This window comes from Nematolebias whitei, chromosome 19, assembly GCF_014905685.2.
Source record: "Nematolebias whitei isolate Nwh7 chromosome 19, NemWhi1, whole genome shotgun sequence".
Classification (NCBI taxonomy): Eukaryota; Metazoa; Chordata; class Actinopteri; order Cyprinodontiformes; family Rivulidae; genus Nematolebias; species Nematolebias whitei.
In genome coordinates, this window is record NC_056516.1 from 30,909,372 (window position 1) to 30,923,808 (window position 14,437).

Sequence of the window (14,437 nt, forward strand, 5' to 3'; positions counted from 1 at the left end):
TCCATCCTGTGCTTCCTTCTTCCTAGGTGTTTCATTTAAACAGATTGCGCCACAAATGTTTAGTGAGCGAGACGTTTTTTTTTCTGTCCCCGAAAACTAGTGTGTTTAATGTAGCGCTGTAAAACTAAATATGAAGCCGCAGATTAGTTATTATATTGTTGGTCCATCAGACTTCTTCCTAAATGCTTGCTGAACTCATTACCCACTGTTTCTAAAACAACAACAACAAAAAATCATGTTCTTTACTGAGCAAAAGTGCCGAGGTTTGTAAATTTGCCTTCACATGTTTGGATGTACCTGCAGTTTGTGTGGCCCGGTGCCTCAGTGATAAAGAGTTTGCTCAAGCGCTTATGAAAATCACCAGCTTCTTCTTCGTTCCAAGCTAAATCTATTTGGCCGGCAGCAAGACAGATGTCAAATCCAGCAGATTACTGAAATCCAGCTTCATCGATCAAATTGCAGAGGGGACTGGAGGGACAGGAGATTACGGAGAGGGGGTTGGTGGACAGATAAATAGGAGACAAAACAGAATTGTCACAGAGACACAAAGAGTGCGGGGGTTTAAAGTTGAGAAGTACAAAGGGGGTAGATGTGAGAAATACAAAATGAGGGATTTGATTGTGACGGAACTTTTCTGAAGCAGTGGGAGCATGGTTTGTGTTTTCCTTATTACTACTCTCCCTGTGTGATGCGATGTTCTGCAGATGTGTCTACCTGCAGAAAGCACATTGTCATCTCATGCTGTCATTTTAATCAAACCTAGTTTCTATTTTCCTGTAGGCTTTAGTTGAATGTAACACTGTTATTAGGCAGATATGAAAAATGCAATGTGAGATCTAATGCTGGCTGAATGCTGGCGTAAATATCCCCGAGGAGCCACAACAAACTCAGTCTTATAAATGGGTCGCCTCAGACGAGTTGGTGGGGGAGAGGACGGACTCCAGAAACCATCTGAGCACCATCAAACTGGTGGACCACTATGTGAAGGTGCTGTTTATAAGACTGAGCTTGTTGCAGCTTCACGGACTGATGGAAGTCTTTTGGATGAAAGACAAAACATTGCAACAAAAAGAATCCATTCAGAGGACGACTTAACTTTGATGGATACCACAAATAACTTTGATGCTCAAGCATTTTGTTTTTTTAGTAATGGTTCTAGAATTGCGCTGTTCAACTGACTACAGGTTGGAATAACTCTTACATTCATTCTGGGATATTACTTTTAAAAACTTTATTTCCTCCTTTTCTGGATGTAAAACACTTTTTTGGGACAGTTACTTCCTCTGGTATCGGATGTTGTGCATCTGGAATGATTTTTACTGAAAACGTTTTGTTTTTGGATATTTATGATGCTTAACAATAAGTTTTTTTTTTATAACCGGGAGCAGCTGATTACCATCTCAAAAGTTCAAATAGTACCTCAACTACAGCCCAAAATCCCAAATGAGTTGAAAATGAGGCGCCGTGGATGCATCTCTGTCTACCTGGTGGTGGTGCTCGAGTACCTGACCTCTAAGATCCTGGAGCTGACAGGAAACGCAGCTCATAACAAGAAGACGACCAGGATCATCCCGACACCTGCAGCTCTGGCTGTCTGCAACAACCAGGAGCTCAACAAGCTGCTGGGAGGAGTGACCATCGCTCAGGGAGGAGTTCTGCACGACATTCAGGCGGTCCTGCCGCCCAAGAAGACTTGAGGAACTCGACAAGTCCAGGCAGATGGATCAACATCTGCAACCAGTTTCTTCAAATCTGCTGTGGGACGGACTGCCACAAGAGATCCTTCCTGCCCACAGCCATCAGCATCTATAACAACTCTTTAATGAATCCAGGATGATGAGCTACAATATTTAATTTCCCTTTGGGATTAATGAAGTATTTTGAATTGAATTGTATTGAAGAGCTCTAAATAAGAGAAGTTGCATACATAGATGAAAAAAACCTACAATTCTCCAGAACAGTCTGTCTAAAAGCACTGATGCACAAAATGTACACACTGAGTACAAACCCCCTCTCTCTGTTGCATGCTGCCTTCTCCGTACCCGACATCCTGTCTTCAAAGTGCTCCGTGGTCATCAGATAAACCCTGCATAAACTTCACAAGGAGATAACGGCTAAAAAAAACTCTGCTCCAAATATTTTCTGATTCTCGCCTTGTGCTGTTGCTGTCTGACTCTAGCAGGCGGCTGCTTGTTAGAACCATTACTACATGCAGAGTTTGTTTGTAAACATGCACAGACACACAGGAACGGCTTTTGCCCTGGGCATTCATCTTTCCACGGTCCTCTGTGACCAGAATGTTGTTTACTCTCTTGCCTTTTTTTCCTCGTCCTGATTGTGAGCTCAAGACTTGAGAGGAAATACTGCAATCAGGTTGTATTGTTGCATTTCAGTGTCTGGCATGTGGGGAATAAAGATTGTCTGTAATCTCCAGACGTGTGCATTTAAATAATCATCAAACTTAAAAAGTGTAGGTGCAGGATTCTTTAGGCACCTCAGGATGTTAGTTGATGCGAAATGATTCTCGATGCGTCCTTAGTTACACATCAAACAAAATCCTGAGCCTGGACTCTCTAAAAGAAGCACAATATCCTGTTCTATACTGCAGTATAAAATAGTTTTTATTAAGAATAGGAGCTGTATGCATGTACTGAAGGCTACAGTATACTTACTGTTACTACTGTCAATCGCTGCAATGAAAACTTCATTTCTATATCTTGGTGAAATACCTAAACATCTACTGAGTGAATTAAGAAATCTATTCATGTCTTGGTTTTTTTTTCTATTTTAAGGTATTATTTTCATACATCATTCATCTAAAGCTATTTTCAGGATAAAAAATTGTTTAGTCCTTCGGTTTCTTTCTGTTTCATTGAACACGGACAGCGCAAATAAAACCGTTGCATAGCCTAAATAAATAAATAAATTATCTGCACAATAGACTTCCAGCTAATGGTTCATTCACAGTCTTAGTTCCTGATGAAGCTTTTAAAGAGTCTGCCTCTGAAAAAGGCTTTTTGGTAACTAAAGTTTTAAAACAAATTATAAGTAAAGAGATTTAGAGATGCCACAGTTAGGTTAAAAAAATGAACATTTACAAGCAAATGCATGCGGATCTAATTAAACTCCCATCAGCCCCGGCTCTATAAACTTAATTTATAGATGGTATCTTCAGTCAGGTACATTTAGCGTCTACTAGCTTGAAAGTTTTGTTTTTCTTTTTTTAATACAGTTTTGACTGAAGACACAGATTGTGACAAAAACTTGTGGTATCTCATATAATGAACTGTCATAATGGCTGTTAGAGACATTACTGATGATTTTCCACTCCTGAGCTTAAAGATTAACTTTCCACTGACACTTTGACAGTACAATAATTGTAAACTAACTACTCAAACTGTATAAATGGCAATTTTGTTTATTGAAGGCTTTCGTTGGTGGACGTTAAGTAAAACAAGCCAACATGCCACGCCCGTTTTCACTGTATTCAACAGTTACCAATATCCTGATGCATGCTCAATAATCCAGGTAGAAAAATCTACAAAAGTTAAATCTGGTCCTCTGGACATTCAAAAAAACAAAACAAAGCAAAATAACAAAAAAAATGTAGAGTGGCCGGTGCGTCCTCTGGGGCGCCCCGGCCGCAATTACCGATAAACAATTACCGATAAACAATTACCGATATGTGCCACCAATGGAAAAGGCAAAACCTGTTTGAGTTGAGAGCAGTTTGCATGATTACAGGTTGACTTTTTATAAAGTATCAAAAATGCTACAAATGTCATGTGCAATAATTTAATTAACTACCGTACTTTCCACCGTATAAGTCGCATCAGTCCAAATATGTCTAATAAAGTGGGAAAAAAACATAAATACGTCACTTCGCCATATAAATCGCATCTATTGTCACCGCTGACGCGTTTGTTCCTCACTGAAGACCACCTGGAAACATGGCTGGTGTTGTGCCAAAAATTGATTGGCTGCTAAATGGTGGCCACGGGAGCGTGCGCGGGAGGACTTTAACAAGAATTTAACAACAGTAACACTTAAAAACAATTATTTGTTCGCTCGAAATTATATCAAAGGTGCGTCTCATTTTAATAAATGCATTTTAATGGTCAAATCAGCTGCATTTCACCTGTGCGGCGAAATGCAACTGATTTGATGTTTGCTCCAGGAGTTCCAGAGTGAGACGAAGGTGGCTTGGTATGGCAAGCCAAGTGTCTCACTAATAGCCGCTTTGACCTATTAATGAGACATTTGGCTTGCCACATTAGTCGAGGGTTCTCTAGTGGCTGAAAATGGTAATGTTCAATATTTTCCATGTTAGAATGAATGAAAGTCAGATTTTGGTTGTAAATATGGGAAAAAACATAAGTTGCTTCGCCGTATAAGTCGCAGGGCATGCTAATTTATGCCACAAGGTGCGACTTATATGACAAAAAACGTTAATACAGTTTTAAAGGCATGTAATAGATGAAATTTAATATTTTAAGCAGGTAACGGTGGATAACTTTTTACATGGCTTATTTCACATCAAGTTTTAGCAATCCTTAAAGAGCTTTCAGATTACCAGTTATTTTTAACGAAATCGTGTTGTTCCTCATTCTTTTAAATTAAAAACAATTGACACAAAAAAACACAAAAGGTGTTGAATATTTTTCACGCACCCCTCCTCAGTCAGCAAACTGAATTCTTATCAATAAGCACGTAAAAGAGCATGTTTTATCAGCTCATAAAGTTGTATAACGAGTTTGCAGTTGGTCCGTCGTTTCTCTGCGGCGTAACTTCTGGGTACACTGCTCTCCCTTCACTGTGTTTTAGTAGATCCGAGTGTTAAGGAGCAGCTCAGACTCGTCTTGAATGCAGGATATTAAATTGCCGTTAGTTTTGGCCTGATGTGAAGGAACTTTGATTAGTTTCTCAAGCTCCCCTCCAGACTTCCTCTTCATCCTGCTGTGCATATTCTATCTTCCTCGACTCTGAACCCTCATCCTCGAAAAAATTAACACATCAAGATGTGTCACTGGTTGCCCCTTACTGTGTTTTTCACTGTTATTGTTTCATTAGTGTTCAGATGGTCTGAAAGCCTTGATGAGCCGTTCCTGTGTCAACAATGAAAATCACTTAAATTGAAGTCATCTTTGGTATTTTTTTCAAGTTACGGTTCACAGGCTTCTAATTGGCTGTCACCGTCTGAGACAACAGACGCCAGTGACTGCCAAAAGATAATCGCACCGGCAAGAATTTTATTTTTTTTGTTCTGTTTTAATCATTTCTTTCTCAATTAGACATAACCTGCTCGTTTCTGCTGAGATGAAAACACGTACTATCGCGCTTTTTATTGTACTTAGCAGATGCAAAAACTTTCTCTTACAAGCTGTTGGGAGATTGTATGAAATAATTTGCGTATATTTAATCACCTTGATTAACTTTCCCTCACTGCCGTTTTTGCATTTGTTTAGGTTTAACATTTGAGCGCAGGTCTATTTTCTTTGTATTCTTTTGTTTTTCAGTCGCTCCATCTGCAGCTCTGGTTGACCTTTAAGTACAGTTAAAATGTAACATCCTTGAAATGCCTGCTCAGAGTGTGGGAGGGCTTTTATAATGGGCTCAGAGGAACTATTGTTTGAGAAAAGACAATGAGTTAATTATTTGCTGACTAGTTTCCATTTGCTGCAGAAACGTTTTACAGCAGACGGCACTTTTTCTATAAGCTGGTTATGAAATCCAGTGTTCACATCAATTGTTGCCATAGGTTGAAGATAATAGTGATTGTTTACAAATAACACTTAAATTATAAGCTGTTTTAGATTGCAGTTCCATCATGCCAGACCTTTTAATCTGTCCTCCTAATAACTTGTCTACACTAATCTTTAAGAGCATTATCAGAATTAGTGTTTTTAACTGCGTTTTTTTGTTTGTATTGGCGAAATTCTGTAAACGTATACTACTTAATATTTAAGATTGAGATTTTCTCTATTTAAAACCTTTAAAGGGATAGTTTATATATTTTGAAGTGAAGTTCTGGTTAAAGGTTTTAACAAATGTCTTACCTGTAGTAGATATCTTGGTATGATAAAATAGTTGTGCTTTGCGACAAAGACCAAAATGAGTTGCTTTTGCATAAAAACACGTCCAGTCTCCTAAATTTCTTAATGGTTCACACGAGCGGTTTTTATAAACCTCTACAGTCCGTTTAAGAGCATCGTGGGCTGCACTGGAAGTGCTACAGCTCGCTGCTGTTGTCCGATTTTCACTTGCAAATAACCACAAAGTTACATGTAAATTCTAAAGACGGGCATTTTAAGCCAAAATACAAACCACCGCCAAGCCCCTGGACCACCACTACAAACTTGAGACTGATTTGCAGTAATTCATGCTTCTCACAACGTGTGCTTACTTTGTCCGTTAATTCCTGCAGAGCTAATAAAGAATTATTACCCAGCACCAGTCAAAACAACAACAAACTGTTTAAAAGCTGAGAGAGCTGTCTTTACGAGTGCTAATTTCAGTTGCCGTTTTATGATTTAACACCGCTTAACTCACCAAGTCCTGCAGCTAATAAACCTTTTAATAAATGGCTTCTGGTACAGAGATATGTGCTGCTGGGAGTTGTTGATGGGGCCCCTTATATTTTTCATTTTCACCCGTACAATGAGCCAACATGGAGGGGGAGGCACAGACTCTGACAGTAAAGCTGAGCTGACCAGTGACCATAGATTCCACTAGGGGTGCACCGATAAATTGATTAATATCCTTAATTTTGGGAAATCGGAAATTGGCCAATACTCGCATGAGAAACCGATTTTACCGTTTTTTTAATTTTAACAATCGTCTGAATTTCTTTTATGTTTCAGAGCACTACCTCATGGCCAGTTAAAACAAGTTTGTATTGTTTATAGGATATCATTCAAGGTTATTTTTTTTCTATAAATTAATATTGGAAAATTGAAGGTGCATTGTGACCTGACAGTGTTGCTTATAAAACAAAATCGGAATCGGCAGGTCAGACTTTTTAGAAATCAATGATCGGCTAGAAAACTGCAATCGGTGCGCCCCTACTTCATATTCTTTTCAAAATAAACTACATTGAAAGAAAGACACTGGGTCACTTAAGTTTTTTTCTGTTATTTACGGGAGGCTGGTGGACTGTAGGTGACGTGTTTGAAAAAAAATCAGCATTTGGAAACAGATTTGTGTCACTCACTACCAGGTGTTTATAAAAGATAAAAGATCGTGGTCATTTCTCACATTTGCTCATTTCAACACTTTTAAAATATTTGAAAATCACTTAAAACTTTAGCAATCAACCTTGGTCCTGGCCTCATTTGGACTAGTCTAGAGCCCGAGCAATATGTAAATGTTGACGATCACCAATACCAATATTGAGAGGGGAGGCTAATGCTGTCAATAACCGATATAATGGCTAAAATCTTTTTAGCTTTGTCCACCCCCAAGAATCTAAGTAAACAAGTACTTTTAAACGTTTTAACACGTGAAGTCTTGAAACAGTCTTCCTAGTCACCATAAAGTCATCAACTGTGTTACAAAAATACAAATTAAACAAACACCCTTCCCTGTTAATTGTTTAAACAGACACGTATGTTGAAGGTCTGATTAGTATTGACCGCAGCAACATTTTTTTTTTTTTTGCAGAGAAGTAAAGACAAGCAAACAATGCATTTCATTGAGGACAACAATGATAACATTACTAAAACTGATATGTTTTATGTCTACGTTAGATTTATTGTTCTGGCCAGCTATTATCACCGATACCGATATGTCCCCAAACGATATATCGGCAGAGCCAATATATCGGTTGGACTCTAGACTAATCATTTGCTCATCGGTGTGGTCATAATTAAAAATAAAAACTAATAATTGATCATTTTCATTATCCGTGGTCTCATTATGCTTACTGATCTTTATTATTTTATTGTATGTTGTAGGTGTCGGCGTGGGGAGGATATGTGTTTATCATCAACTTGATTCCTCTGCATGTGTTCGTGCTGCTGCTAATGCAACGCTACAGCAGGAGGGTTTATATCGGTAAGATGCAAACAGACACGAGCACACTCTGCACAAGCTTCTGAGCTAGACGGCATCTGTCTCTGTCTGACCTGATATTCAAAACGTCTTCATATGCGCCAGTGGAAACTGACACAGGCGTTGTTTGCAGAGATCATTTCCCAGAGGTAATAAAAAGAAACGTATGCAATAAACATGCAATCCACCTCTCTCCCCCATGTGTTTTCAAACGCTGTTATCCAAACATTTGACCTCGAAACGAGCCTCAGCCACCAGCAATTCATCATTAGCACTGCAGACACACCGTTTAACAGTAAATGCAGCCACCTGCTACCTGATCCTCTTTACTTTTTTGTAACAACCGGAGGCAGAGCACTGATGAGGAGGGTAGGCTTTTTATTGCTCGGAACATCCCAATTTCACTATCTGCCTGCTCTGCTGGCTCAGAGAACTCACGTTTAACCCTCCAAACCACAGTTTTATTGTTAACTCCTAGTAGCCGTGAGTCTTTAGCAGAAGCTCCTGTGGTTAAAATAAACTATTCCATGTCAAGTATCATTTATGCATCGTTATTAGTTCTACTCAAAGCATAGTCTTTATTTGAAATACACTACTGGCTCTTCACTGTAAGAGGGTTTTAACATTTGCTCCATCTTCAAACTATTGTTCAAACGTGAAATTCTGTTTCATGAAGCAGAACGGGTGGAAGAGTTCCCTTTCACTGTTTCTGTCTGCAGTCTGAGCGTTGTTCAGAGACTTCTCCGTCTGATAGCAAATGAATGATGGAGACAGATTGTAAGCACATTTTGATGACAGAAAAGCCTTTAGGTCGCAGAGCACCTGCTCTGTTTCCTACCTCTCCTCCCCATTTCATATCTCAGCGCCTCCTTTCAGAGGCATGTCTCTAAACCTCAAAGATCATGCAAGAGAGAAAAACCTTATACTTTAATTAAACGCCTCGCAGACTGTGTTCCCTCGCAGTTCATCTTTCTCTGTCTTGAATCAATAGCAGATGTGTAAAAGAAGAGATTGCTGAGGGCAGGCACACTACTTCAAAAACAAGGCACACTCTTCAGCAAGAGTATGAAATCTTAATTAAGCTGGTGTGTCTGGGAATCTGTTCCCCACCACCACCCTTGAGCCACAAAGGTGGGAGTCGCACCATTCTCGGCAGCGTTCACACTCCAGACCTCCCTGCCACACTGTGCCAAGCCAACTCCCATTTTCTCAGTAAATGACATTAGATTAGCTATTTTGCATTTACTCCCTGTGAGGTACGGCAGTGAAAATCAATAGACTTTGAACACCTCTATTCGGGTTGATTTCCCTGACTGGGACCAAAACTAGAGTGCAGTAATAGCTTTTTTTAATGCTGTCATTTATTTTGTTGTATTTCTTATCCAGTCTTCATTTTCTTCTTCTATTTTTCCTCATTCTTCGTCTCTCTTTACAGCATACAGCACTTTCTACATCGTGGGACTCGTACTGTCAATGCAGATCCCGTTTGTTGGCTTCCAGCCAATCAGAACCAGCGAGCACATGGCTGCTGCTGGTAAGTCCCGCCCTCTCTACCTGCATGCTGGAATAATTTCTCGCCAAGCTGTTTGAATAGTTTTGTGTTCAGAAAAAAATGCTGCTTGCTGCCAAATGCAAAGAGAAATTGCATGTTCTGCGAAAATGCAGTGTGAATGCTTATTGCTGAAGAACTTACTGAAAAACAGCTGAAATTAGCTAAAATATGTTGAAATGTAGTTGAAATGGAAGAACAAACCACAGCAAGTTATAATAAGAAAGCAGAAAGAACACATATTTGGTTTAAATAAGCAGAAATGAGCACAAAAGTTGGTAAATTTGCTAAAACAGCTGAAAGGAGCAAGAAATAGCTGAAAAGTAGCTGAAACAGCTGTAAGAAGCTTAATTACCATGGAAGTGGGGAGAGGACAATTGTACCCATTTAGGCTGAAAGAAGCATAAATGAGCACAAAAAGTGGAAATTATCTGAAAAAGGCTGAAATCTGACAATCAGCTGAATAGTAGCTAAAAAACAGAAAAAGCTGAATTTATCAGAAGGATGTGGAAGAGCACACTTTTGCTCAATTATGCTGAAAGAAGCAAAAATTAACGTAAACAATTTGAAAAAGCTTAAATTAGCAAAAATCAGCTGAAAGGTAGCTAAAAAAGCTTAAATTACCAGAAGGAAGTGGAGAAAGCACATTTTTGTTGAATTAGGCTGAAAATTGTCGAAACTAGTGCCAAACATGTAGAATTGGCAAAAAAAAAAAAAAAAAAAATCTAAAACGTGTAAAAACAGCTAAATAATAGCTGAAATAGCAGGAAAATCATAAGCTGAAATTAGCTAAAAGAAGTTAGAAGAAGAACAAACATTTTGTACTTATAATATTCTGAAAGGAGCACAAAACAGCTGAAAAAAATGGCTGAAAGTAGCTGAAAAAGGTTTAAATTTGCACAAGGAAGCTGAAAGAAGCTAAAGCAGAACAAAATATGAAAGGAGCAGTAAAAGGTTGTAAACGGATCTAAAGATCAGAAGGATGTAAAATGAGTATTAATTTTCTATGAGAATTTAAAAAATGGCAGGAAAGGCTAAATATTTCAAAAAGCTAAAGCTGCACCAATACCAAAAGTCACAGCAGGATTGTCCTGAAAGAGCTGAACGTTTTGATACGAATTGTTGAAAAATCTTGAAAACTGCAGGACGAGGTAGATGCCAAAACACGTACAGCATAAGGATAGTAAGTATAAGAAATATAAACAGGATCACAATAGTGTGAATGCTTCTTGTCCATGTCTGTATGTATTTATACGTTTGTAGCGTTAGCAAAATATATCTTGAACCAGCGAACACACTTTAATGAAACTCAACGTAATGTGATGTTTATCTAGAACCATTTTGGAGTCAACTCCATTGAATATGGTTGGTAACTTGGCAAACACAAAATTTGATACAGTTCAGCCAATTTTATGGTTATTGAGCTAAAACTGATGTTTAATTGGAATCAGCCTGTAATTCTACATTTGTACTTCTAATTTTATTGCAGAACGATTTGATAAATTGTGTAAACGCATTATTGTATTTTGCTCCTGCCGGCGGACGCTGTAAGACGTTGGCTGTAGCAGGAATTAATTCATTTCCTGCCGGCGACGATAATCGCTCTCTGCAGGAGGAAACTGGACTGGAAAACATTGATAAAAAGAAAGCACCTTTCCATGCTGCATGTTTCCGTGTAGCTTGAGAAGCGCTTTCCATTTTCGCTTGTGCAAAGTTTATTAAAGCTTGTCGAGTTTCAACACTTGAGTGGGCCCATCTGCTGCCTGAGATCAGGGATGAATGTGTATGTAAGAAGATTCTTCCATTCATGTCGGCTTGTTGGCAGCTTTTGGAATCCAAGCAAAGCCTTTTTGCTGATTTTTTTTTTCTTTTCTTCATGTTACAGCAGATGTACATTGAAGCTTCTCTGTTTATAGGACAGTTGCAGGGTCTCATGAGTAACTTTTAAGGAATACCCCTCTATCTGTCACAGTTTCTGAATGAGGAGGTGAGTGTCAGTATCATGAAGGTAGCAGCTGCGCAGAACATCTGCTGGTGGCATTCATGGAGCGCAGTGGGAAATGTGAAGAGAGTGACTGAGTCTTGGACCCATCAGTGCCTACGAGATGACATCCCCTCAGGCAAGAAAGCAGAGTAGCATAGATTGACGAGTATTTTAGCACCACGGCAGCTCTCCAGGAGACCGACAGGAACTTATCCGTGGAAATGGGTGAGAACCATTCCTGGCAGAGGCGGACTGGCGGAGGAGTAAGGAGATTTCACGCAAAGTTTGAGAATGGGTGCTGAAAATAGGAGAAACCAGGCTGGGTCTTTGGTTTAAAACGTTTTTATGGACTGTGTGAGACAAGCAAAGAGAGAACAGCCATGAGAAAGTGTGACCGAAGAGTAGGCCTGTCGCAATAAACAATAAAGCAATTAATCGCATGATGGATGAAAATTATCGACCTCATTTTCATTTACCGGCTTTATCGTTTCTTCATATCTCTCTCTTTCTACTGAAGACACTGGATGGTGAAAGATTCAACTCCGGTGCTCTTCACTGACCCCTCCCTTTCTCTTTTCTCTTTAAAATCTGTTTTAACCGTCCAAAATCACGTTTTTGGATCGTCAAAAGCAGCTAAGCTGAGAAGCTAAGCTACGAGCTAAGCTAACAGGCCGACCTCGGGAATAAACCTCCGTCTTGTCGAAGCTACAACATTCACAGTTAAAACTCGTGCCTTCGTGTAGAAAGTTGTTTTTCTCTGCAAAAAGAAACCGAGAACTTGTTTACTGTTTTTTTAATTTTTTTTATTAAAAGTTTTGTGTGACAAGTGCTAAAGAGCTCAGAACATTCAGAGCACCTGCCATTTTGACAACCAAAAAACAACTACGAGAGACCGCCCGTCACAAGGGGCCTCCCTCCCATTTTTCTTAAAGAGACGCGCTCCTCGCTCCCTCACTATCATGAATCCTTCGGTTTAAACCGTCTTATACTGCCATCCAGTGGTCAAAAAAATGTACCACACAGAAATTAACCTACTTTTCTTCTTAAATTTGACAATAATTACTACTGTCAAATTTCAAACAATATTATCGTTTATCACAATAATTTCTGAGACAATTAATCGCCCAGCAAAATTTGTTATCGTGACAAGCCTAGTTATTGTGGCAGGCCTACCAAAGGGGCTGTGATGACCGACAAGGCGAGCCAAAAGAGGGACTTGCATACACAGATCTGTCTCATGCATTTCAGATATGTTATCCTGAGGTATTTGTCTTCAACATCTGCCTGAACAGCCGAGGGGGGATTTCGTGGACCGCTTGGTGGAAAAATGACAACAGTGCTTTTTAACGCACTTTGTACCCAGCAGGATGCAACATCAATTGGGGCCTCCTCAAACATTCACTTTGAGTTTTCGTTGTGTGTTTGCTCATCTTTTTTATGTCTGCCTGTGCCTTTTTCTCAGGTGTGTTTGCACTTCTCCAAGCGTACGCCTTCCTGCAGTACCTGAAAGACAGACTCACCCGACAGGAGTTTCAGACGCTGTTTTTCCTTGGAATCTCTCTGGCTGCCTGTGTAGTTTTCCTCACAGTCATCTATCTCACATACACAGGTCTGTATCTCCGCACGTTAAAACTATTTGTAAGCCATGTAGTGGAGTGTTGTGACCTTAAAAAAAAAGGTTTCAGATCTTTTAAATTTATTTAAATGAGTTAAGCATCTAAAAGGTGGGATTTTTTTTAAGTACTTTATCCTTTTTAATAAAAAAATGACTATTTTTATTTGCAATTTACATTAAATTCATTTGAAAATATTAATTCTACACAAAGTTTTATAGATGGAAGGTAAAACACATGACCTCATTTATAACTACTATGATATTATGTATTGAAGCTGACCCTATAGTTTTATTCTCGTATAGCTGTCACATAATCAGAGATATTTTTGCTCAGATCACAGTTCCTTTAGGGCTCCCAAATGTTCAATGTTAACGTCAACACACTGCGTAAAGCCTGCCTTTATGTGCATTTGTACATGCCAATCAAACAAAGCAAAAATGGGAAAAGTAGGTCAAGATGCAGCTGAATATTCCTTATCACTTTCTGATTAAAATAGACATTCGTCTGTCAGCAGGAACCTTAAAGGTTTAAATATGGGAGTATAAATGTGTGTGGGTGTAGAAGTGTGCATGTATGACCAGTAAATGATCTGTAGTACCTGATGATATGAACAGTCACAGTATAGTTCTGTCATTGGTCTGCATTAGTACCATAGTTTCCGCCGTACACGTCGCACCGCCCTGTAAGTTGCATCAGTCCAAATATGTCTAAAGTGGAAAAATCCATGAATGCGTTGCATCTATTATGCGTCACCACTGACACGTCATGTTTGTTACAAGTCACCGCTGACAACCCAGAAATGTGGGCCGGTGTTGTGCCAAAAATCGATGGGCTGCCAAATGGCGGCCGCAGGAGCGTGCACGGGAGAACTTTAACAAGACTAACACTTAAAAACAATTATTTGCTCGAAATTGTAGTAAACGTTTGTCTTAGTTTAACATTTGCACTTTGACGGTCAAATCAGCTGTATTTCAGAAGCCGATACGCGGAAGTAAACGCGTGCACGTGATGAGTCGCTGTGCAAATTGAACAAGATAAATGCCTAAAAACAATTGTTTGTTTACTCAAAATTATAGTAAGTGTGTGTCTCAGTGTAACATATGCTTAATAAATGCCCTTTAATGGTCAAATTAGCTGCATTTCACTGGGGCGGTGCAGGAAATTGAAGCTGAGCTCCAAGCAGCGAGCAGAACGAAGGTGGGGAGACTGTGGCAAGCCGATTGTATCATTAATAGCTGG

The 14,437-nt window shown here is 39.3% G+C and overlaps 1 protein-coding gene across 1 annotated transcript in view; it reads left to right on the top strand.

The window, feature by feature from the left end:
• Positions 1-14,437, top strand: part of LOC119425930 (dolichyl-diphosphooligosaccharide--protein glycosyltransferase subunit STT3B) — a 104,151-nt gene that overhangs the window by 68,008 nt on the left and 21,706 nt on the right. The window contains exons 5-7 of the mRNA XM_037693485.1: positions 7,953-8,052; positions 9,485-9,583; positions 13,045-13,191. Coding sequence (XP_037549413.1) covers positions 7,953-8,052; positions 9,485-9,583; positions 13,045-13,191 — 346 coding nt within the window. The remainder of the gene's footprint in view (positions 1-7,952; positions 8,053-9,484; positions 9,584-13,044; positions 13,192-14,437) is intronic.